Below are 25623 nucleotides of genomic sequence, written 5' to 3' on the forward strand. Positions count from 1 at the left end.
CTGGCGCATTACAAGGCAATTAGCTCCCATTTGACAGCCAGCGAGACAGGTGATGAGCTGCCCTTGATCAACCTTAAACAAAGCTTTGTGCCTTGCAAAGCCGGAGACTCAAAAGCCCCAGTGAAACCTATTCATCTAATTGCCAGGCATTCCGCCGGCAGCCACGCTGGCTCCTGAGCATTACAAAGGGCTCCCCAGCCCCAGCTCCTTCTTATTAGAGGCAGCACTGGGAATTGCTTGCTTAATAGACTGCTTGCAATACAGAGCTGAATATTTGATGTCCAGGGGAAACAGGAAAGCAGAGGTGAGCAAAGCACAGCAAAAGGAGGTGAGAATCCCCAGTGCGGAGACCCCAGCCCAGCCTCCACCCAATACACCAGTGACAGCAGGGAAAGCTCACACCAGGCCAGTTCCTATTTGAGCTCTTCCCAGTCCTCCCTATGCCATCTGGTAACGTCACCCTTGCTCAGAGCATCCTGCCCTGGGATTCAGCAGCCTGTTCCCAGAAAGCCCAGGTGCCTGGCTCCTTGTCCTGTGCCCAGATCCCTTCCAGGGAGGCCAGGGAATCCCGCTTTGCCTCCTCCTCCAGGGCTGGGCTGTCTCTGTTGACCTGTCTTACCAATGGTTAAGATGTCCCCGAGAGCGTGAGCTCTGGAGGGCAGTGGCCCTCCAGTTCTCTCTTTCTGCTGACCCTGTGATGGCAGCTCTGGCTGCAGGCCCCCAGCACAGGAACCACAGCACCTGGAGCAGAAGGAGCTCGAGAAAGTCTAGCCCTTCAGGCCAGCCTAACCTTGACCCCAACCAGAGCCAGGCATGAGGCTCATCCTTGAGAGCCGCCAGCGCTCCCATAAACCACTGCCAGGGCTGCACACACCTTGTGCTCATCCATGTGCCAGAGCTTTGCCAAGCCCAGGCTGGGCATGAGAGCACTACCTAGGAGAGGTACTCCCCAAAGTCATGACAGAATAGCCACCCTTCTGCCTCCAACCTGCTTTCTGTCTTCTTTGTATTGCTTTTTGTTTCTTTCCATCACTAAATTAGAGAGATGGCTCCCAGGACCATTGCTGTGTGACCCTGCCCTGCCTGTGCTGGGAACCCTCCCCTGCCCCGGAGAAGGCAGATCCCAGCCCGGTCCCCTGGCCCTGGGGCTCTTGCAGGGGGAGCGTGGTTGTGCTTAGTGGAGGAAAGACAAAGTGCCTGCACACCTCCGTGCGGCGTCACAGCACAGAGCAGCATCGTGCTGACCACATCCCCAAGGGCTGGTTCACTGTGGGACGCGTTTCCATGGCTTCTGGGAAAGTCACGTAGCGCTGGCTTGTGAGGGATGGGTACAGACACCCTTCCTCCCCTCCTCCTCCGTGCACGGTGATTACCTGGTCTCTGGGTAGGAAGGCAAGTTCTGCTCCTCTCGTCTCTCGGCTGTCATGGCCTTCTCTTCTTTGTGGGGAAAAAGGAGTGGTGTGAAGGCAAAAGAAAAACCAAACCAGGCCAGGACACGTTGTTCAGCCTGTGCGTGAGCGGCCGCAGCTGAGGAGTAAAGCACCACTGCGGCCCCTTCGCTAATCGTATCAGCCAGCGCTGACCCCATACGGCCTTTGAGGAGAGAGACTGTTATCATTCCCTTCAGATTTTCTCCTTCTTTTTGACCTAGATTTCACGTTCCAGAAATAGCTTTCTCTGACATACCAGCATGCAAGGGATTAGAGAGAGAGAGAGAGAGAGAGTGCGTGCACACCAGGAAAAGATTTCTGTTGCATGCTCCATCAGTGTTTGTAAGGGGAAAAAAGGGTACATAGACATGTTCCATGATCTATTCATAAGTCTGTAGGACACACAGAAATTTATGACAACTGTTTCTCTGCACACTTACCTGTTCATTTTTCACCTCTAATCTTTTCCTTGTTATTATGGAAACTCCACTACCAAGCCCTGCTGGGAGCCCAGAGAGCGCTCCCTTTTCCCCAGGAAGCCTTTACCGTGGCTACAACCCCGCTCTCCAACTCCACCACCAAAAACAAAGTATCTCTGTCCTTCTGCCTCAGCAAAGCTGCACTTGGTGCTCTTTGCTGTGAGGTTTCAGCTCTACTACAGGCAGCACCCAGCACAGCAAGCTCTCTTTCTGCTGCCTGCTGCGTGCACGTGTCTCTCTGGCACCCAGGAATGGCTGCAGTGGGTTTGAACCCCACGGAAATGTCATTTGTCCAGATCCCCAGGAAGCGGGGAGCTGCAGCCCACACGTGATGCTGTGCCGACACAAGCAGATGCAGGGGAGGTGGAAGCGGCTGCCATAGACTTAGCAGAATCATAGAATCCCAGAATCATAGAACAGTTTGGGTTGGAAGGGACCTTAAAGATCCTCTAGTTCCAAGCCCCCTGCCATGGGCAGGGACACCTTCCACTAGAGCAGGTTGCTCAAAGCCCCATCCAGCCTGGCCTTGAACACTTCCAGGGATGGGGCATCCACAGCTTCTCTGGGCAACCTGTGCCAGTGCCTCACCGCCCTCACAGTGAAGAATTTCTTCCTTATATCTAATCTAAATCTCTCCTCTTTCAGTTTAAAGCTGTTACCCCTTGTCCTATTGCTACCTGCCCTTGTAAAAAGTCCCTCTCCAGCTTTCTTGTAGGCCCCTGCAGGTACTGGAAGGTCTCCCCGCAGCCTTCTCTTCTCCAGGCTGAACAACCCCAGGTCTCTCAGCCTGTCTTCATAGGAGAGGTGCTCCTCGCATCATCTTCGTGGCCCTCCTCTGGACTTGCTCCAACAGGTCCATGTCCTTCTTACGCTGGGGGCCCCAGACCTGGATGCAGTACTGCAGGTAGGGTCTCATGAGAGCGGAGCAGAGGGGCAGAATCCCCTCCCTCAGCTGCTGGTCACACTGCTTTTGATGCAGCCCAGGATACGTTGGCTTTCTGGGCTGCAAGCGCACATTGCTGGGTCACGTTGAGCTTCTCATCAACCAACACCCCCAAGTCCTTCTCCGCAGGGCTGCTCTCAATCCATTCTCCGCCCAGCCTGTATTTGTGATTGGCATTGCCCCGACGCATGTGCAGGACCCTGCACTTGGCCTTGTTGAACTTCATGAGGTTCACACAGGCCCACCTCTCCAGCCTGTCAGGGTCCCTCTGGATGACATCCCTTGCCTCCAGCGTGTCGACCGCACCACCAGCTTGGTGTCGTCAGCAAACTTGCTGAGGGTGCACTCAATCCCACTGTCCATGTCGCTGAGAAAGATGTTAAACAGCGCCGGTCCCAGTACGGACCCCTGAGGAACGCCACTCATCACTGGTCTCCACTTGGACATCGAGCCGTTGACCGCAACTCTTTGAGTGCGACCTTCCTGCCAATTCCTTATCCACTGAGTGGTCCATCCGTCAAATCCATGTCTCTCCAATTTAGAGGCAAGGATGTCGTGCGGGACAGTGTCACATGCTTTGCACAAGTCCAGGTAGATGACATCAGTTGCTCTTCCTTTATCTACCAACGCTGGGAATATACTGGGAAGTGAGCACAGCTCCAAGGTCCTGGCCAAGCCTATCTTCTCCCAGCAGGGGCCATCTACAAAGGAATAGAAAGAAAGGCAGCTGCCAGCATTTTCCTTTGGTAATATGGTCAGAAAGCCAAGTCCTTCTTGTTGCTTGCTTTTATCAGCCTTGGTGGCAGGAAAGGGAGTCAGTAGTGCTGTCCTCATGGGAGAGGAGAAACCAAAGCACCAAGGGGTGCCTCAGCTTGCTCAGAGCCTCTGGGAGAGTAGCAGCAGGGAGCCCATGCATGGTGTAGTGCTCTGCTCACGAGGCTGTGCTGGTTGGAGAGCGATGTGCCAGGTATGGCAGACACCTAAGGTCTCTTCTTAGGCTGACGGGCCTGGTAGCGTCCCGGTACACTGGCGCTGCTGCCGTCCGTGTGAACTGGGTGGGCGCAGAGCTGCCCTGGTGCCAGGTAATCACAGATGCCACTTTGTCCCTGCTGTCAGCAATGCTCAGCACCTCTCTGCATCTCCCTCCGTGTCCACGGGGCTCATGCCATCGCTGGAGCCGCCCAGCAGCGACTGATGACGGTCTTAGAGCTAAGACGCACACATGTGCCAGGACATTGAGACTGGATGAGGTTTAGTAAGGCCGTGCACCCAGGCCTGAGCATCTGCAGGATTTCAGACAGCGTAGGCAAATGAGGATTTCTTTGCGCGTTTCTCTTGTTCTGGGTTGCTTTTCCTCTCCTTCATGCTTTTCCATTACTTTTTCCTTCTACTGAGCCATGACGTGGGTATATCTGAGGATTCAGGAAGAGATTGGCTCAGAGCTTCGCAGAGCCACTCACCCCACGTGGATGAGGGGCTCTCAGTCCAGAGCTGCTCACCACTCCCAAGCCTGGAAGCAGTTGAACAGAAAACAAGTTTTCTTGTTTTCCTTGGTAGGCAGCGGAGGGGAGAGGCCCTGGGCTGTGGGTCCCAAGTCTCAGGGCTGACTTTCTGGCGAGATCCTCCTTTGGCCCCACTTTGCTGCTCTGTTTCCGAGAGCAGAAGCAGCACATCCACAGCGATTCCATCGCTGAACGCCGAGGGCGGCGGTAGCTCAGCCCTGCCTGCTGGAGCTGGCAGAGCGTGAGCTCAGTGCGGTGTTTCCCCAAGGCGCTTTGATCTCTCCTTGCTGCAGACCAGCCCTTCTCCACTGAGCACCATGAACCCAGCGAGTCATAAATAAATCAGAGCATCCAAGGACTGATGGCAACAGCGAGGAGTTGGGGCGGCACACGTGCTCCTGGCAGGAGCCATGCGGCAGCACCGCTACCCGCAAAGCCACAAGCCCTGCCCGAGGCCAAGCACTCTGCGGGCAGCACTCTTAGGCAGCGTCCACGCCACGCTGGGCCTGCGGGCACCCGCTGCGCTGCCTCACGTCAGACCGCCACGCGGCGTGGCTCTGGCCTCACGGCAGTCTCCCCCGGCCCCACAGTCTGGGTGAGCCTCACACTCAGCTCCGGATGTCTCAACACAGGATCAGAGAGATGGAGCCAGACGCTGCTCCGGCACCCAACACGCCCGTGCTCAGGGTGCCAAACCCGGCGCGGCTCTGCCCGGGCAGGCTCTCACTGCAGCCCGCGAGCTGTACCGACCTTGCTCCCCTCCGCACGTCCTTCTTCCCTCATTCCCGTGCAGGCAGCCTAACGGGGAGGCACAAAGCACGGGCACCAAGCACAGCAACAGGACCCGGTGAAGCGAGGCTCAGTTCGGTTCCCTCTGCCCGTGCCTATCAGGACGGAGCTCAGCTGGCAAATCTGTGACCAGCAGGAAGCACCCACGTAGGGAAACACGCACGCCCCCCCGTTTGCTTTTCCATTTATTTGTCTCCGCACTGGACACTTTCCTCCCGCTAACACCGCGCTCTGGCTGGAGCAATCCTGCAGCGGGTCCGCGGCAGCAGCGCTGCTGCCCTGGGCCGGGGCCCCGCGGGAGCACCGCCTGCAGCACTCGCACCTCACCGCCCAGCGCGGGGTCCCACCGGCGCACGGTGCCGGGGGCGGGAGCGGCTGGAGCGGGGAGGGGAGGGGAGGGGAGGGGGGGTCTTGCAGCCAAACCGCTTTTGTGTGGGGGTGAGACGGGGCCGTGCTGGGGAAAATGTCACCGTGGCCCCCGCGGCCATGACGAGGAGACAAAGCTCCCGCGTGGGGGAGGGAGCGGCGCCCGCTCGGCTCAGCAGCGTTTGGCTCCCCCGCTCCCGCCACGCACGGGGCCGCCACCCGCAGCAGCTCCGGTGCGGGAACGGCAGCCGCCGCCTCTGCTCCCGTCCGCCCCCAGCCCCGCCGCGCCTGCAGCGGACGGGACGCGGGTTCCCGGTCACCGCTGGAGACGCGCGCGGTCGCCGCGTTCCCGGCGAGGGACAGGGGCGCGGGGCGCGGGGCGCGGGACGGGGCGCGCCCGCCCGGGCCCGGCGGGAGGGAGGCGCGCGGCCGCGCCCGGCCGTGGGAGCGCCCCGGGGCGGGGGTGGGCGGGGCGGGGCCGCGCCTGCGCGGGGCGGGGCGGGGCGGGGCGGTGACGCGCGGGGCGGGGCGGGGGTTTAAGGCGCGGCCCCGCCCGCGGCGCGCAGCCGGAGCGGCGGGCGGGCGCGGTGAGTGCGGCGGTGGCGGCGGCGGCCCCGCGCGGCTCCTCCCTCCTCCCGGCCGCGGCCGCAGGAGCAGCCGGCGCGGCCCGAGCCCGAGGCCCGTCCTCCTCCCGCCGGGCACGGCCCGTCCTCCCCTCCGCGGGACCCAGGCCGGGCCGAGCGCCCCCGCCCCGCGCCCCCCCCCGTCTCTCCGGTCCCCTCCGCCCCTCCTTTGTGTCTCCCATGGCTTTGTGTCTGGAGCTCCTCAAGCAATGTGAGTGACTGCCCGGGGCGCGGCGGGCGGGCGGGGGGCCGGGCCGGGCCCTGCATGGCTCCGCGGCGGGGGTGCCGCGCCCTGCCTGCCTGCCTGCTGCTGCCGCCGCCGCTTGCCGGGCCCGCCGCCCCGCCGGGATCGCAGGTGGCGCTTCCGCTTCCCACGCGCGTCCCGTCCCTCCGTGGGGGCAGCTGCGTGGCCGCGGCGGGAGGGTTCCTGCTGCCTCCGGGCTGGGGGGGTGCTGCCCCATCCTCCCACGCATGCCGCCTTCGCCGCGGGGGGGCCGCGTCCCCGCGGGGAGAGCCGGGCCCCGCGTGGGTGGCGCGGCCGCGGGGAGGGCGGAGGTGAGCCTTGCCGCGGAGCTGCTTGTCCCCCCGCCTGCCCCCGGGAGCTGCCCGCAGCGGGGGAGCAGCGGCCCCGCTTGCTTGCAGCCGCTGGCCCTGTCCCTCCGAAGCGAAGCGGGGTCGTGGCGGGTCAGGCTGGGTGCCCAGGCCGGTGCTTAAGGCCTTTAAGGGGTCCCTAGGTGCTGGAGGAAATGAAATGGTCCTTCACTAAGGGCATTCTCCCCCAGGGGACGCTGACCCTTTTTTTGAGGTGGTGTTTGGATTCTTCCTCCCCTCGAGAAGAAAAGGGTATTGTCTGAGCCAGGCACGAATGCTGAAGCTTCAGCGCCCGTCGCAGCTGAAGGCTGACATTTAGCGGCGCAGCGAGCTGGCACCTCCTGGCCAGAGCAGGCTTTGAAAAGTCTCTTTTTTAGCCTGGGAGAACAGGTCCTGGCTGAGGCTGCCTGGTGTTGCACCCCAGTGTTGAGCTGCCCGGCCCTGTCTAAGGGTTTAGGCTGAATGCCTCAGAAGTTAACTGCAGGTGTAGCTCGGGTATCGGTGTGCCGTGTTGGAGGGTGGGCATGTTATGCTTGGTTTTGAGCAGTAAGTAAATATAGCTCTTAATTTCTACCCCAGTCTTCATTAGGAGGTTCAAAAAGGAGGGTTGTTTCCAGGATGCTGTTGGTAGGACTAATATTACTTATTCTGCAAAGGTACGGACCTTGACCCCAGGGTTGTGCAGGAAATGTGTGTTTGAGACAGGAATGGAATTAGGATCTCTAACTCCTGGGCTGTAACTTGCCACTTGGGGGAGGAAAAGAAGAAAAGAAAAAAAAAAACACCCACAGCATGTGGCATTGGATCCTAAAATAAATTCCAATCATGTGGGATGATAACAAGCCAGATTGCCAACTCGTGTAAATTGGCAGACTTGACTCCAGAGGGTCCAAATTACTTAGCTGGTAATTGCTCTTCCAACAGGAATTTGGTGCTATGAAGTTACACATTCTTGAACGTGTGGAGAAAAGTAAGCCTAACTAGTGAAGGCATCTAGCCTGCTTGTCTTTCAGATTAAGATAATTTGTGTGTGTGTACTCTGCAGTGGTACCCAGATATTTGGAGGAAGGTTACCTGCAGAATTTGGCTGACGTGTTGCAGTTGTGGAAAACCTAAAAGCTCGTCTTTAAGGTGCAAGTGCTAAACTGCTATATGCTATTTTTGCATCTATAGCTTGCTACTTCTATTCCACTTCTGTAGTGGCCGTATAAGAGGTTTTGGTGTAGCTGAAGGCCCTGGGATCTGTAACTTGGCCCTTGAAGTGCTGGGGCGTAACTACTATGCAGTGTGCCAGTTTTGAAAGGACAAGAAGACCCTGTGCAGCCCCTGCCAGATCCTTGTCAGCAAAGGTGATAATGGAAGAACTTGATTTCTGTTTTATGTGGATTGACTATCTGGAGAATACTGAGAATGCGATGGGATTTGGTAAACCACGGAGCACTCCGAGGCCAACAGGTACCTTTGTGGAACTTGATCGGCTGTAGCTGGTGTCCCAGCCCTGTAGCTGGTGGGGCAAACATTGTCAGCTGCTGGGGAGAGCTTGCATTTCGCTTTGCAGCTGTGTGTGAGTCAGTAGTTGGATACTCAGTTGCTTAATCTGTGCATGCAGTTTAGATTTGTGGACACTTCTGACTACTTAGCTCAAGGTTATTCATCTGCTGCTCCAGCCTAATGTGTAATGCATGGGAGACCTGCTGTTCTGTGAGCTCATTCTTAGCTGTGCATGTTGCCAGAGCAATATAATTTAAAAAGCTTTTAATGGATAACTAATAACTGCCAGGCACTTACAAATAACTGTATGTCAGTTCTTGTCTCCCATATAGATTTTCCTGTTGGTTGAGTCCAGCCTCAAACAGTTTGGAGTGAACTGTTCACCGGACCCTGTAAAAGTCACTCTGTGACACTTAGTTTTCCTAATAATGCACTACATGCCTGCCTGCCGAAGTAAGGCTGCAAAGCCGTGCTGCAGCAGGGCTTGTTTTTGTCTTCTCAGCTGATACTTTTGCTCTGTGCAACAGCCTCAACTATTTTTTAATGGATTGAGGTGGCATAATTGGATTCAGTGCAGTGCAAGTTACAGTAACATATGTGAGCTGGAAGGATTAAGGCTGTGCAGGCGAATAGCCTTGTTCAAGAAAAATCCACTTTAATTTCTACAGTGAAAAGTTGTCAGTCTGTTTCCTATCAGAGCAGATTTTAAAAGGGGAGAAGTACTAAGTATGATTGCTGTTTGCTTTGAAAGGCGATTAGAGTTCAGGCTGTCGGATAAAGTTCTGTGAAGGCTGTAGTTGGGGCTTGGGGATGAGAATGGTGAACTTGGAGAGCTCATAAAAGAATGAGTTTATCCTTCCCTTCTCTCCTGGTCTCCATGCCAGCCTGCCACCTGGAGAGAGGGAGAAGTGGGGGACAGAATTACACCAAGGTGTTTGACATAAGCTGCCTTTAAGCAAGTGGAAGTTAAACTATTTGCAGATGGGCTAGTTAATGAGGAGAGTGGGAATTCTGTCCACTTCAATTTGTCTTGCAAAATTAATGAATTGCTGGCCCTTTGGTGCAGATGGGTACACTAAGTCAGCCTTCTGTCTCCTGGAGAAGCAGTGGGCCAGGGGAACAACAGCCCCACAGCCGGAGTCCTGACCTGGGCCTTAGCCCTGTGCTTCATTGCTCTGCCAGGGTCTGGCTTGTACATCCAAAAGGCACTATTTCAAAAGCATTTGCAATTTGCACTGAAAACAGCGAGGTAACTGCTCAGATACATCTGCCCGTGTGAGTCTGGTCTCTAATTTTATGGGCAACATAAGGTAGGGCAGTACCAGTGTCTACATACTGCAGTGTGAGCTGCTAGTCTGCTATTAAGGATAGGTGACAAGCAGTCCTGGGGGAAGTAATGGTTCCCCAGGACCTGAGATTCTATTTGATATCTGTAGAGGACAGGGCTGTGGGTTGTGCGCTGCCAGGCCTCTTCACAAATTTCCTTGTAGCATTTAAATACTGTGAAGGAAGACAGCTGAGTTCTGATTCTCTCCTACTTCCCCCTGGGGTTCTTGGTGGCAGGGTTGGTCTTGCACTGTGAAATTGCCAGTAAAGGCACAGAGGGGCACATACACATACTGGGATGCAAGAAGGATGTCCGATACCTACATGAGTACTGCAGCCTGCCTGCTGCTGCTTCGTCTTAGCAGATGGCGCACACAGGAACTTGGTTATCCGTGCTGCTGTACAGGGTCTCTGGGGGTTAAGTTTGTCAGCTCTTCTGGCAACACCAAGGAAGTGAAAACAGTCTCTTGAAAAGGGACTCACCTGAGACAGGCTGTAGCTTGCTGCATCAGACAGCAGTGCTCAAAAGGGGAACAGTGTAAGGATGCATAAATTTTAAATGTTAGCACTAGTATTTGCATCAAGGACATGTTGACTATCAGTCTGTGTACTCTTCATTAAGACATCCAGGTTCCACTGCAATGATCTCTTCTGAACCTAGTTCTAAGAGATCAAAGCTTAAGCTACTGTGTTGTCTCTCCAGTTTGAAGCTGACCAAGAAACTTGAGTGGTGAATGTTTCAAAGGTAAATTCTTACTTGTGGTGCGAGTCTGTCAGAGCTGGAATTAAAGCAAAGATTAAAAGTTGCATATGCCTTTCTGCTGATGCACTGTCTTAGTGCAAGGTGATATTTGATGAAAGCTGAAAGGTGTTTAGGAGTTGATAAAAGGGAATTTTTATTGCCAGTTGTTGTCATAAGATTAGTCAAACTTCTAAGAGAATTATTTGTCTTATCTTTTATATTCTGGGAGTGGTTTAGGACCTAACTGAACGGAGCCCCAGCAGGGCATTTGCTGTGCTCAAGAGGTATCTCCAAGCTTAAAACTTCCTACCTGGGTTGTGCATATCTACAGCTGCATTAAATTGAAAGTTAAAATTGGGAAGTTAATGCATGGATATTACATCCCTCTTAGGCCTTATCCATAAGACAACTATCTGTGTCTGAAGCTAGGGAAAGTGTCCCAAAGGCTACTGTGGAATTGTCCCCAAGGGGGTTCCTGGACCCTCTTCTGAAGGCCCTTGCTAGGAGCTGTGCCGCTGCCCACTCAGCTGCCAGATTAGTCAGTGCAGCTCTTGTGGAGAACAGCATGTGTCAGGGCAGCTCGTGAGCCAGCACGCTATTGTAGAGCTGGTCTCCCTTGCCTCTTGTAAGGTCACTTGAGTAACTGTTTTGTTGGGAGGCCTTCTCTTCCTTGGTTGAAGCCTGAGACTTTTCTCAGTCTGTCAGCTTGGCCCAAACATGAGGTCCTGAATCATGACACTTCTGTCCAGGAACTCTTCCAGGCTTTGGTACGCTCTATTGAATGGCAACCAGCACTTTCTTGACTGACCTGCCACTCCAGGAGCAGTCCCAGGCTGGGAATTTTGGCCTCTTAGCGCTGCTACTCTGAGCAAAGCAAGGTCCCCGGCAATGTGGAGCTGGACTAATGCCCAGCCTTGTACACAGCATGGACTGGGGTTTTCCAGGAGAGAAGGTGGGTTTGGGGAGATGGGTACAAGTAGAATAGAGCTGGAGAACTTTTCCCAGTGCCTGAACAGCTGCTTATTCTGATCCCTTGGAAGAAAAAGGGTCTTGGACAGTGCTTGCACCTCCTGAGCTCTGGTCCTGGACAAAGTAGCTATTTTGATTCGAAAGCATTGAGTTTCAGTGACCCTCAAGTTTGCAGTGTGCCAAGAGCAAGGCCTTGAGCAGGGAAATCCTGGATGCTGGGAAGCAGAGGGCTGCTCACCAGCAGCCTGTTGCCTTGGCCACAGCGCTGCTGCTGTTGGCCTTTGCACTTGGCACTGGGCTCCAATGTCTGCATCTCACTGTCACCCTGCAATCTTCTAGGGCATTCTGGAGGCTGCTGCTGCTAATAGTGGTATTATGCCACACATTAGCTTTTATCGCTGCTCTGTTAATGTGCTTACTGGAGATGAGTGCTGCAGAATGCTCCGGGTTGCTAAGGGGAGGCTGCCAAGGCAGGCTCTTACAGCCCTGCTCTCTCACAGGAGTCGTTCCTGCTCAAGTCAAATACTGAATCGGGCTGATCGGGGAAAATCGGCTCTTTGGGGGAAGGGAAACAAAAAGCTTGTATGGCTACCTGTCGTCAGTCCTCTTGCCTGTGTAAAGCTGCTGGTGCAAATGCTGTTCCCTGGCAGCTGTGCAGGTCGTGCACACAGTTGTGTGCTCTCAGTGGACATGCTTGTCTGTGACGGGCCTGTGTCTCATCTGACCCGCTTGGTCGCTGTGTGGGCATCAATTCGCTGGGAGGTTTTTTCCCTGAGTTTTGCCGTTCATCTGTGTGATGCTTTAATTCCTTTCCATAGTGCTTCAGGGGGACAATGTCAATGCGGCATCAGGACTGAAGAAACCTGCAAGCTTAAGAAATAAGGGAGGCAGCGCGTTTGCAGTATGAGCTCGCTCGGAGCAGGGGGAGCAGGGTCAGCAGCGCGGCACCCAACAGGAGCCTCCAGGAGCCTCCAGGCTCCCCAGCAGCCGCGGGCTGAGGCTGGGAGATGCCCCGGGCTTGCGTGAAGCGCCTCAGGGCGGGTTTCTCACGGCTGCATACATCAGAGCCGGACTGCCCCGCGCCGCGGTCTCTGCGGAAGCCGGTGGGATGGCTTGGTGGGGCTGCTGATGCTGCGCGGCTCCGGCGCCGCTGGCTCTGCCCGGGGGCCCGGCCCCGGCCCGGGCCGTGCGGGGCAGCGGGCCCTGCAGGGCGGGTGTGGTGCCGGGCCCCGCCGCGGGGCCGCTCCTCCCCCGCGGAGCGCCGCGGGCCGTGCCCGGCGGGAGGGAGGCCCCGGCCCGGCGGGAGGGAGGCGGCGGCCGCAGCCCCCGGGGCCCGGCCCGGCCCGCGCCGCTCCCCTCGCGCCGCCCGCGCTTTCCGGCCGCCGCTCTTTGCAGCAGGCCGTAGGGCGAGGTAAGCGGCCGGGCCGGGCGAGTCCCGGGCCTGCTCCCGGGTGGCCGCTGCCGCCGCGGGGCCGTGCCGGGGCCGCCTGCCCCCGGGCGGCGGGGAGCGCCGATCCAGAGACGCTCCGGCCTTCGCCGTTTTTTCCGGTTCCTGAGACGGAGCTGCGAGCGGCTGGCGCTGCCCCCGCAGCCCCTCCGGGCCGGAGCGGGAGCGGTGTGAGGGGGGACGCCCCGACGGGCGCCGGCCCCGCGCTGCGCTTTGAGCCTCCGCAGCGGTGAGGCCAGCCCCGCTGGCGCGGGAGCCGTGCCGGCGCTCCGGTGAGCTGCCCCGGGCCGGGTGCGGTGGGGTGCGCGGCCCTCCTCTGCCGGCCCTGTCTGAGGGGTGGCTGAGCTGGAAGGGGAGAGGGCTGTCGAGCACGCAGAGGAACCTCTGCCTGACCCCTCATCTTGGGTGTTAAGTAACAGCGAGCTTTAAAAAGCAAGGATGAAAGTGCCTGTCTGGCGTTTTCCCTCTTTAAAGTGCTGTGCTCGGTCCTCCCCGACAGCCGATTGACAGCCGTCCTGCTGCGGGCCCCAGGCGCGGAGCAGCGCTCGTTATTTCCCCCAGCACACGTGTGGCACAACGCCAGTGGAGCTGGTGAAGTTCCTGTGAGCTTGCTGTGGTGGAGCAAAGTGGGGCTCAGACTAATGAGGCCTTCTTGAATCAAAGGACAGAACTGGGCCAGCCTTTTAGGCTGCTGGTGTTGTGACAGCAGTAAACTTTGAAGCACTGTCTGCTTTCTTCTGGCACTGCTATTTGTGTGCTTACCTTTGATTTTTTTTTTCGAGGGCTCTGAATATCTTGGGTGCTGGGGGAGGCAGCTCTAAAAATAACTTCAGAGGCTGGTTATTTCCAAAGCCATTATTTCTGCTTCTCTCAGGTTTCTTTCCCTTCTGTCTTTCTCCAGTGCTGCAAGGCCTGGTTCATACTTCATCATGTTTTCTGCTCTCTTCTAGTTCTTGCTCAGTTAGCAAACATGCTTTGGGTATGGGTGATGGTATGCGCTCAGACAGCAGGTGGATGTGATTGCAGTTCTGGGTGCACGAGTTCCAGGAACACTGAGGCCAGAATGAACCAAAACCCTTCTGAAGGGTAGAACTATACCTTGTGAAAACCGGAGCCACTCAGGTGCTGTCCTGCAGAAGCAAGCGTGCAGGAATGTGTGCATCTGCTGCTTGAACCAACTGTGTTCACAGGTGACAGTGCCTTGAGGAAGTTCCATTGTCCTGTTTCTCAGAAGTGTGCCACAGGATGGCTCGTTTTAACGGCTGGGTGGATCCTAGCAGGAACCCTAGTCACTGTTAATGCCTTAAGTCAAGTCCTGCTGTTGCATGTGAAATAACTTTACCAGGCTGAGGTAGCAGCTAGCAAAAGTGTTGTGTACAAAGACTCTCACTTGGATGGATTATGACTGAGAACTGCTTTTGCTGCAGTTGTTGTTCAGGGTACCTGTTAAATCTACTTTATGCTAATTCTTATGGTGTGATGCTTTTCAGCATCACTTTTTTTTAAGCTGGCTCAATTAGAGTTTTACCCAGCTGTGCCCCTTATCACAAAACAGCTGCCAACCTGATTACTGCCCAGCCTCCACATGCCATGAGCTTGCCAGTCCTAGGGACCCGTGTGCTCCGTTTCCCCTGCCAAGGGTGACGTGCCTCTCTTTCCCATCAAATCGCAGGAGAGGAGCAGAGTAGGTCTGCTCGCTGCAGCTATGGGAAGCAGTGTTACCCTTGAAGGTTTAACCACCAGTCATGAGCGTCTTCAGTATCGCTGCGCTCGAGCTGCTGTGTGGGGTGCAGCTCTCCTCACTCCACGTGGGCTGACTTCATGCTGTGGCTTACACCTTCAAGCTTGCTTTCTTGGAAAGTATACCCTAAGCTTATTCATGGACTGCTGCAGCATTCAGGCTTGCTTGAGGAAAGAAAAATGCTATAAATGTACTCCTGAATGTAGCTAGTATTTAATGGGCTGAATCTATAGACAAAGTAGAGGTGCCTAAGGCTTAAAGACTGGTTGTGGTACACCCTAAACAGCTGCTCTGCCCTGGGGACTTCCTACAAGCTTTGTGTTGCTCCCGGCCACTCTGGAGCAATACAGCAGTTGCCGTATTATCTCCTGGACTGCAGCAAGTGCTTCCTGATTAACATGCACTGTAGGGTGGAGAGTGGAGATCAGTCAGGGAGTTAGATTTGGCTTAACATGCCCCCAACAGCACCGTAACGATTTAACTTACACTAGCAGGGATTGCTCCTGTATGCCTCATTGATTTGGAGGTTGAAAACAACACGATGTAGATACCTAGAGTGTCTGGATCTTGTTCGTATCATCTATTTCAAGTCCTGAGCGTGCTTCATCCTTGAAGGTGGAGTCTTAGCTGGCATGAGTCACTATGGATTGGTGGCCTTGGGTTGGTTTCTTTTGTGTGTTCCCCCCACACACGCACGTGCATGCTAATTGTAGCAAGTTGAAAGGCACTTGGGAGGCTTTGCTTGAGCGTGTTGGGCTGAGAAGCCTCCTAAGCATGTGGGCAGGCTACAATGGAAAGGAGAACTTGATGTGAGGGGAGAGGAAAAATGATCTCTCTGATCCAGGCTGTGCTCAGTGTTCTTCAGAGCTGGGAGAGAAGCTAACGATATTGTGGGTTTTCCAGTCTAGGAGGGCTTTTTTATACATAGCCATGGTTTGGGGGTTTTAGGTTCACCTGGCCAACTAAAGGCAAGGTTTTTATTGTTGGAACGATGTACTTTCTATAACAGCTTCTCTTATTTCTGTCAATTACTATGGTTCCAACCACAAAAGAGCTTTCTTGTTCTAATTAGCCTTCTCCTGTTTGGGTTCAGTTGTGTTGCTGTGTCGCCATGGAGACAATCGTGATGTCACAAGCTATGGCATCACTGAAAAGTGGCTGGGAGGCAGTTGTTAATATTCGCCCACACCCCAGTAATCAATAGCTGGGAGGAGAAAGCAGAACAGCTCAATAGGTTTAAGGGAAGATACAGAGCTTTTAAATGAGCCTGAATTACAGCTGCGATTTTAAGGCTGTTGCTTCAGTAGCGATGGTGGAAGAGGTGTAATATAACCGCTTTCTTGAAACTATCTATCTTCATTGCCGTGTCAGTTGTTGAGCTCACTTACTTAAAATAAATAAATGGCAGGAGGCCCAAAATCTCCAGCTATTGCTGCGCTGCTTCACTTGAGCCCTGTTAACAAACATTTGTGACGCTAAAAACCCAAGTACCCACTAGGCTGCATTCCAGTCACAGTGTGATGGGCTCGGTGCTTCTTGCGGCTGGGTAGCAGGTATACTGAGCTTGCCTAGCTAGCTCTGACATCAGTCAAAAAAGCTGTTGTATCACCAGGGTGGCAGTTCAAGGAACTTTTTGGTGTCTCTTGCCTTTCCAACACTTCTGAGACGCTGTTTCCACTGTGGGAATACTTAAGCACATAATGGGGTAGCTGGGCTGCTGAGAGCTATGCGATGAGATCATGACAGCCAACAGGATTTGACTTGTATGCCCTCATGTATGAGCTCAGTGGAGATGGTAACGTAACAGAGAACTGGTCTTCTTTCATGGCTTAATTCTGCTCTTTGCCAAAACGCTGGGAACTTTCTTATTTCCTGAAATGCCATGACTTGTCACTGCAAAGACTGTGTGTGAGGATGGTTTCTGCTCTGTACGATCTCTTCCGTGCATTTGACCTCAGCTTTATCCATTTTCTTGTGTGAGGAGTCTGGTTGAGAGCATGGCATAGTGTACTTGATACTGTGTCTTGAGCTGTAACAGCCTACTCAAATATTAACTAATCTCCTCCTGATTAATGTGAGGCAGGACGGTCTTCAGTGCCTGACCTGTCAAGCAGGTAGCTAATGCTTTCCAATTATCTGTCATTTTTTATAAAGGGGCTTTGTCATCATTATCACAGAAGCACGTTACCTGTAACTGTTCTGTTTGTATTAATCTGCATGCCCGCTCCCTAATATCAGACTTTCCCTGTATGTGGGGTATATCTGGAGCTCGGGGGTGAGTTTGGGGTGCTCTTGTACTGCTGGGTGCTAGCCCCTGCTGCTCAGCAGGGACCCTGTGCACTGAACCCGCACGGTTTGGCTTGGGCTGCTCTGGGTTGTAATCTGTCGGGGCTGGCACTTGCTTGGCAAGCGCAATAGTACGTCTTCTCCCTTGTGCTCCCTTGTGCTTTAAGCAGCCTTGTATTCAGACAAAAGGGATAAAATTTCATGTAATGTGGAAGCTGAAACAAGTTGACTTTTTCAGTGTGCGAAATTTCTGGCTGTTTTCCTGAAAGGATCAAAACTTTTCCAGCAGTTCTGCTGACAGACTCCTCTTCTTTTTCTAATTTATTTTCTGAATTGCTGGGGTTTTAAGATGAAAGGCTAGAGCAGCTCATAGCATGAAGACAAAGTGTTTTTCACCTTGTCTCTTCCCTTGGAATCTTTGATTAGTGTCCTGTTTAGGAGGAAAATGTGACTGGAAGACCAGTTGCATTTGAATCATGTTAATTTGTAGTGCTGTTGATCTTAAAATAGCTAGCTGTCTGGCCAAAGATGCTAAAACCTGCTTTTTAACCAACATTGGTTAAAAACTGTAGAGGGTGGGAAATGCTTTAGTTCTCTCCTGATATGGGTTTCATCTGTCCTGATTGGTACAAGGGCTGTGGAGCCATCCACACCAAGGCCACTTGAGACTAAGAATTCTAGCACTATAGTTGCTAGAGAGGAGAAAATGAACACGTAAAGGTCTAAGATTGAAATGGTTTAGGACTACAGTTTGCAGACAGATGTCATTCAGGAAAAGACTTAAAAGCTCATCTACAAATTATGCATGCTTTGTAAAGTTTAGCTGTAATTTTAGCATGCTTTCAATTTTTAGTGTGTGTAGAAAACTACCTCATCTATGGGAAGGGTAAGATGAAGTTTCCCTTAATACAGCAAAACAGCTAATTCCAAAGTATTTGGAGATTTCCATTAAAGGCTATGAATAGATTGCTTCCTAGAAGGAAACTAGTCCTTCTGTCCTTACTCATGGGCTTGTCTAAACACAGTTAACCCCAACAAATTCCTTTACTACGTGAGCAAGTTGCTGTGAAATGGCTTATTCTTTCAGAATATGACTCTGCACAGAGTTCCTTATGCCCCAAACTTGTTTGTGCCCTAGGAGGCTAACTGGGGATAATTCTGTGGATGAGTCCATGATCTGATATTCTCAGTTGCTCTGTTCTTGTGCCAGTGATGACTTTTGGCAGACTTGAATGCCGAGTATACATCAGATAATCTGACCACCATATAATCTCCACTGCTAGGTTCTGAATAATCCATTATATATAGTGAGTTTGTTAGAAGATGCTGTGTAGGCTGCTTTTGTACCCCTGTCTTTCAAAAATATGAAGAACCTGACTGGTCCTCCGTGGGGGAGCTTGGAAGCTCTTCTCCTTTCCCTGTTGCTTCTAGCAGGTAACTCTTGCTGGTGAGGAATGGGATCATCCAGCTCTGGAATGGGCTGAACAGGAGCGGCTCTCATGAGCGACAAATCTCTGGGCACTGCCTGCTTTCTGCTTGGTTCTTCCATGGCTGCTATTACAAAGCCAAAGGAAAACCAGGTCAGTGTTGTGCTGCTTTGGGGAGCAAGAGGTCAGCAGGAGAGGCAGAGACCCCCTCCTCTGTCGCAGCTATGCAAATGCCAGTGTACCAGGTTTCCTCACTCCTGGTCTGCAGCCTCTTACCTGCTTCCACCAGCAGGGCTACACTGACCGCCTTGGACTTCAGTGCAGATGCTTTAACCTTGCAATTGCATTGTATGATATCCTCTTCCCCCATGCCAAACCCCTTCGTCAGTACTTGCAGGTTTCTTGAATCCCTCAGGCTGGCTTGGCTGGCATCTATAACAATTGATGCACTTGCAGAAGGAAAAACTGAGGTGCTAGCCAAGGTAGGCTGAGTACTTGAGGATGGGAACAGAAACATAAATCCTAATATCCTGCATATTAATGTGTTCTTCTACTGAGTTCTCTGAAATTTAGACATAAGGGCACATACCTGTCATTCAAACAAGTTTTAAAAGATACCTTTGTAGAAGTTGGTCACCTACAGGATGGTAAGCAGTATCCAAACTTAAAAGGGCAGAGTGAGTGGGCACTGACAATTTTTGCGGAATAACTCTGCAAAATGTATCTGAGATATTAAGGGAAATGGCATTCCTGCCTGAAAAATAAGGTAGTGAAAATTGCTACAAGTTTGGGCATCTTTCCAGCACTGAAGTTTCAGGCATTCTTTCAACAGCAGTTAAGGGTTGTGACACCAAGTGCTTGTTCAGATTGTAAGTCAACAGATTGCATGCTGCAAGACAGGACCTGGAGCCGAAAATCAGATTGTCTTGTGTGATCTCTGATAAAGACTTCGAAACTAGAGCTGCCTGATCCTGTAGCAGCAATGGCCATGTATACCTATCAAAGGTAAACAGAGCTGCTGCAAACATCACCCAGAGATGGAGGTTAATGAGATACGGATTTCTGCTCAAAGCAAACTGTTACAGAGAAAAGTAGATGATGCAGAGCTGTCAGGTGCTCTTAAGTAGATGACTAAAAGTGATGTTACTTAAGAATGTCTGGAAGCCTCAGATTCCCATCTAGCTAAGCTAGCATGCTTCAGAATGATAGAGTAGGACTCTTCTTGGTGTCTCTTGACCTCTCAGTAACTGCTGGTCAGTGAGTGGCAAAAGATAATGGAGTCCTTCCCTTTCCTTTAAAGAAAAATGCATTTGCTTTTTTAAGTCTTGTCCATTATTTTCTAACCCCTCAGCAGAAGGAAAATACCTTAGTGACCCAAGGTCTGCGTTTGCCTGGGCTCTTTCCACTCACGTTGAGCACTGCTTACTAATGTGGTGTCATATGGAGGGCAAACACAAAGTGGACAAGGGCGGCACTTGGCTGTTTTCAGTCTTAAAGATCTCCTTGTCTAGCCAGTAGTGACACACTTCAAGGATGTGAATCACTTCTGTGTCAGTAGTATTTGCATGATATGGGCAGACTTGCTGCACTGTGGTTTGTGCAACACTGAGAAACTTCGAAGATGGAAGGGAAACGTAGCTGGATAATACAGTCAGATGCATTTCTTGATCTGAACTACTCCTGGTGCTGAAAGCTGAACTGTCGGTTTAACTTCAACAGTGTTAAGACTGGCTGGTGCTTAATCCTGTTTGCAGGATTGCAAGAAGCTTGCAGATAGCTAGTAGGTTTGAAAATCTGCACACCTGGCCACAGAGGCAGCGTAACCTCCTGCAGTTAGTCCCCAAAGCCACAACTCATGCTTAAGCCCTTGCCCAGGTTTTCCAAGTCCTTTGAGGTTTTTGTGGAGAGTGAGTGTATGCAGGAGGAAGCTGGTCTGTGCTGGTTTAGGAAATACCTGTGCACACCGTGCTGTGACACGCGCAGACCTATGGTCATGTATTCTGTCTGCGCTCTCCACGCAGTTGGGTTCAAGTTACTAACGGCCTTTCTTATTTGAAGGGACAGTTGGATGCTGTTCAGTTGGCCTCTTGTACTGAGGTTCTCTGAGCCTGTTCATCCGTACCGCAGCCGATTCGTGCCAAACTCAGCATGGCTCTTGATTGTGGCTGCTTACGGCCGCGTTGACTGGGAGTTTGTCTTACGTCACGCGTCAAGGTCTGGTGAACAGGGTCGGTAGGCTGCCAGCGGAGTGTCTCTTGCTGGGAAGCACTGACTGCAGCTCACGGCTCTGTGGGCTGGTCCTTTGGTTGTCGTTTTCCTGCATCTCTAAGTGGTGAAGATCAGAACTAGGGTTTTCACATAGCTACAATCATAAATGTAGGAAGGAAATGGTCCAGCAGTATCTGCTGAAGGGGGAACTTGGCATGTTCTGCAGTGGAACTTGTGCATATGGGAACTCTGGTATCTCTGCACAGTTTCTGCATGTTCCAGTATCCAAAAACCTAAAGATAAAGAGTTCCTTTTTCCTCTTATGGGTGAGATTTATGAATAACTTAGCTGACTTTATGGTGGAGTCTCCTTGATAAAACAAGTGAGTGAATTTCCTTAGTAAGGAGTCTCTGAATAGGAGGTCTAATTTTTCTAGTATTGGTAAATACTTCCAGAAAGCAGGATGCTTAATACACTTCTGAATTGGTACTTGGTTGCCTGTTAGGTACCAGGACGTGAAAAGCTGGGCCACTGTTCTCAAAGATACTGGAAATGACTAAGTTCAAGTGCTGTGATTCCAGCTCTGCAGATGCTCCTTGGAGCACAGTTGCTTAACTGTCTGTGTGTTGAGGTTGTGGTTGTATTTCTGGCCTTGAGAGGCAGCAAGTGCTTGTTGCTCACCTTGTTACGCTGCATGGAGTCATCTGCAGTGCTCACTAGCAGTAAGTGGAACAGGGATGGGAAGGGGGACAGCTGGGTTGTCTTAATGTAGGGTAACTTATGTGTAGTTGTGGTTTGGGGTTTTTTGAAGTGTAATCTCCCTCCAGAGTTTTGGGCTGTGCCTTCTGTTTTGCTCTTGGGTTCAGCTTGTCATCTTGTTCCCTGGCACCTTCAGGGAGCCACCAGGCCAGCCTCCCTCTCTGTTAAGGGGCTGAACGCTCAAAATGACAGTGGGACATCGCAGGATGGAGTCTGACTTACCGCCTACCACAACCAGACTGATAGCTTTAAAACTTCAGAAGCAATTATTATTCCATGCCATTGTTCTTTGCACTGTATTGCTCTCACACATACGTACCTAATAGAAACTAATGACTGTTCTGATGCACGGAGGATATACGTTGTATATGTGAAATCTAAAGGAAGTGTCAAATAACTTAAATGTTTTGAAGCTTCTTGCATCTAATGTGCAAGAACCAAAGCCTAAGGTAAATTTGTTAATTCTGGCAGGGGCTGCTGAATTAAACCGTAAAGCAGTTCTCTTGTTAGTCAGATTCCTGAGAGCATTCTCTGATCACATCCTGGACTTGGGAACTGCAAGACCACTTGCTTACCAGAACCCATCTCTAGCTTTAAATGCTGTTGTGCTTTTCTCTGTGTTCAGAGTGCTCCATGTAGTAATGACGAGGGCTGCTACTGGAATCTAGCTGGACAGGCAAAGGACAGAACGTCCTAGAATTGAACTTCCTGATGAAAAAAGTAGCAGTCTGGTACAGCGAGGCTTCCAGTGATTGTGTGAATTCATACTGTGTTAAAATTTCCCTTAAATCATGCTCATACTTCACGATCACTGCAGAAGCAAGCAAAGAGAAAGATCAGGCTGGAGCCCTTTAAGACAATAAATTGAAAGGTTGTTTTAGTTCGGTGGTACTCAACTTCCCAATGCTTTCTTGACTGCTTCCTGAAATTGTGTGTGTGCATACACAGCTAAGTGTCTGCAGAACTTAGGTGTAGTGACGCTTTTGTGCAAAATTTACCAGCTAATTCAAAACACCTGAAATGGTTGTATCTAGGCATTTCCTTCTGCACTGCCACAGCATATGAATCCTCTCCCTTAATTTTGAACAGGGAGCACTTATAAAACTGTCACTCAAACTGAATAGTCGGAGGGGAGAGACTGTGCTGTCCCAGAGATGTGTATCCTGTCGGACAGCAATTTTGGAGGGTGTGTTGTATTTCAGTTAGATAGGATCCTGGCTCGCAGGAAAGGTGGTACTTAATTTAACAGAATACTAATATTTGTACTGCAAATTGCCACATGCTTGGTTTCCTGACCTAGGGAAACCACAAATTATGGATCTTCTGTCCTCTACTTCATTAGTTGAATGTTAACAAACCTCAGATCCCGCAGCTCCCTGCACCTCGCGCTGCTGTGGCACGGCTGTGTGTGACCACCCGGCACGTGGTCACAGGCAATCGCTGGACTTGCAGGCTGTTCAGCACTGAGTGTGGTGGGGAACGGTGAACCACTGTAAGGTGAAGGTGGAAGGAGAAGGGCTTTGACTCTCTGGCCTGCTTCTGTAGCCCTGCTTTTTATGTTCCCAGCTCTGAGCTCTGCTGCTGTCCCTTGGCTCCGTTGCTGTAACACTCCTGTTGCAGTGGAGAGCATGAGCAGTTTGACTGAGTTAATATTATCTGTTGTGCTGCCCATCTAATACTGTGCTTCTATATTCAGTGTTTCTTTTGATCTCCCAGGTGTCGATTGTGGTCTTCTGTCCATGGATCTCATACACACTAATGCTTGCTATGTTAACTTGTGCAGAAGACCCTACCTTTTATGTTGCTCAAATTCCTTGTTTTCACGTCTTGCTTTTTGGTGCCTGAGTGAGCTGTAGGCAGCTTTTTAAAGCACTTAAAAGTACTCCCTGGTATGAAGCCTGCCAGAGTAGACAGATCACACTGAAATCAGTACACTGTCCTGGCATAAATTATGTCAAAATTATGGCCTGCTGTGTGTGTAAGGTGACTCACTTCTGTTGTTACACCCTTTCCCCAAGGATAAGGCATTCCCACTACGGGGAGTAGGAAGCCCAGCTTGCACCAGGCTCTATAGCAGCTGAGTCAGATCTCTTGTCAATTAATTAACTGTAATTAACAGTTAGCTGTAGAAATACCTCCTCTAAATGTCCTCATGGTTGTGTCTGTTAGTGGCTAGAGTAGGAGGGGACAGTCCTGTGGTACCCAAGGGAGATGGCAGTTCACAAATTCTTCTAGGCGTCTTGCAGCATAAGCTGCTGACATTGCAGACTCATGGAAATTTACTGATGGAGATGATGCAAGCTGCTCAAAGCTTGCAGTTAAATAACCCTACAAGTGCTCTGCTGCTCCCTCTCAGACTCGTATTAATGTTCCCATGGTTAGATAACTGGCCACACATCTGTTTACAAAACAGTATCCAAAATAACTTGTTACTGTTTTGTTTCCTCAGCTGTACTCTGCATCTTGGTTACAGCTAGAAGAATAGAAGAACTGAATCTGTTGCTGAAAGGGAGTTGGACTTTTTTTGCACTGCTTTAACACAAAGTTGTTTTCACCATCTCAGGACTTTGGCTTGCTGGTATGAAGCTTGTCCGCTGTCATCTTATAGGCACCCCATGTCCTCTGCATGTCTGGGACTAATAGAAACAGAGCAGCTTTACATCCCTGTCTGAAGACTGGATTCATTCTTGGTCTGATTATCATGCTGAAGACGCTAGCCCTGGCAAGTGGGGAATGGTCGCTTGTGTAGGAAGGGCTGTCCTAGCCACTCTTTGCTTGCCTCCCTGGAAGTCAGTGAGAGGATAATCCTTGTGCAGCTGGCCGCCTCCAGCCAGGTGCTGAGATGCTCTTTGGAGCAGGCGGAGCAGCAGCCCCGCAGGCAGTGTGGGGGGGAGCAGGCCCCGAGGCAGCCCCGCATGTGGGTTGCTGCAAGGCAGCAGCCGTTTGGGCCCCGCTCATTTCTGGGAACATACTGGGGGATAATGCACAGTCAGAGCTGGAGCAAGCAGGAGAGCTTCCAGCTCCTGAGATTCGTGTGATTGGAAGACAATAGAAACCAGATGCTTCAAAATTAAAGGCAGCTATGTGGTGTTGTCCCACCTCTTCACTTGCCACAGGACCATTAATTTATCTTCAGAAGCACTTCTGGTTGTTTTTGGCTTTTGAAAGGCTGTTAGGGGATAAAAGGAGATTTTTTCTCTCACTGTCATATAGTGACAGAGCTGAGAACATAGTCGTTTCTTTAGGTATATTGAGGAGGAAAAATAATTTCTGCAGTGTGCACTCTAGGTCTCCATTAACCTGTGCCGTAATGGGGGCAGTTTCAGCACTCCCTTTTTTCAGCTTCTTGACAGCACTTCTCCCTGCTGTATCATTCTCTTGCTGACAGCAAGTTCACAATGTTTTTCCTGCCTGGCTGCCAGAAGCCGTACAGAGGAGATCTCTGGTAGAGTCATCCCATTCCCCTGACCTTCATCTAAACCCTGGCTGAGACTTCAGAGTGGCTTTCTTCTCCTGAGGGATGGACCTCCATGGTGTTTAGTTGCTTACTATGATTATGAAGTATCTTCAGTATCTCATATGTCTGTCCAAACTCTTCTGGCATGGCCTAGATCCAAGAAACTTGACTTGGGGTATCTCTTCCTCTGAAAGTGTGGCTCTGGTACATAAACAACCTGAATGTTTTCTTGAAAGTGCTTTCTAGGAAAATGTAGAAGGGATTGGATTGTTTTGTTTCCCAGTCTGGTGTCACAGACATCAGGACTTGACCCTGAGTCACTCAAGTGCACTGTCCCCTTACAGGCGATGCTGGGACCACTGCAGTGCATGTGTGCTGAGGGTCTGTGCTTGGGTGCAGTTCTGCAGTTCAGACTGAAGTGCCAAGGGCAGAGCAGTCTCCCTCCCAGCGGTGTCCCTTTCTTGGAGGTACTGTTTCCTGGTGTATCTTGCCATACTCTTCCTCTAACTGATGGAGGGTCCTTCTGGCAAATGAACCCCTGGAGCAGATAGCTGGAGACCTGCTGCTGCATAAGCTCTCCTTGACCCCAAACTTACTGTGCCCCCAAAATTAAATGCTGTTCTAGGTTTGTGTCTACGTGATCACAGTTTGGTTATTTTTGTCTGGTGGTTCTTGTTTTGCAAGGCCACTTAAGGTAAAAGCACTTGCTTGACCAACCCCCAAGTAGCTGACATGGTGTCAGTCTGTACAGGGTAGCCAGTGTAGCTATGTTCTCAGCAGTCCCTTTGAGCTAAACACGGCAAAGGCTGAGCTGTGACTGCCCTGGAAAGCACTGCATAGAAAGATTGGCATTTCATTGGGAAGGGTAAGCTGCTGTTACTATGAATTTCATCCTACAGCCGGTCTTGGTGTTGGACAACTGGCATGACAAGGAGTGGCGGCTTGAATGCAGTAATTTGTTCCAAGCCCAAAATTGTTCCCTGGCCAAGTGTGGAGAGATGGCCAAGTGGAGAAATAACTCCAGCACTGGGCAATCTTCGAAGTGTC

The 25623-nt window shown here is 51.7% G+C and overlaps 1 protein-coding gene across 5 annotated transcripts in view; it reads left to right on the forward strand.

Moving 5' to 3' along the window:
* Positions 1-25623, forward strand: part of DLGAP4 (DLG associated protein 4) — a 72168-nt gene that overhangs the window by 20637 nt on the left and 25908 nt on the right. The window contains exon 1 of one of the 5 annotated variants that reach the window (XM_072878830.1): positions 6113-6343. The exons of the other annotated variants lie outside the window; for them this stretch is intronic. Coding sequence (XP_072734931.1) covers positions 6313-6343 — 31 coding nt within the window. The 5' untranslated portion in view covers positions 6113-6312. Of the gene's footprint in view, positions 1-6112; positions 6344-25623 lie in introns of those variants that run through there. 5 annotated transcript variants of the gene reach the window in all.

The sequence above is a fragment of the Ciconia boyciana genome, chromosome 14 (assembly GCF_034638445.1).
Source record: "Ciconia boyciana chromosome 14, ASM3463844v1, whole genome shotgun sequence".
Taxonomy (NCBI): domain Eukaryota; kingdom Metazoa; phylum Chordata; class Aves; order Ciconiiformes; family Ciconiidae; genus Ciconia; species Ciconia boyciana.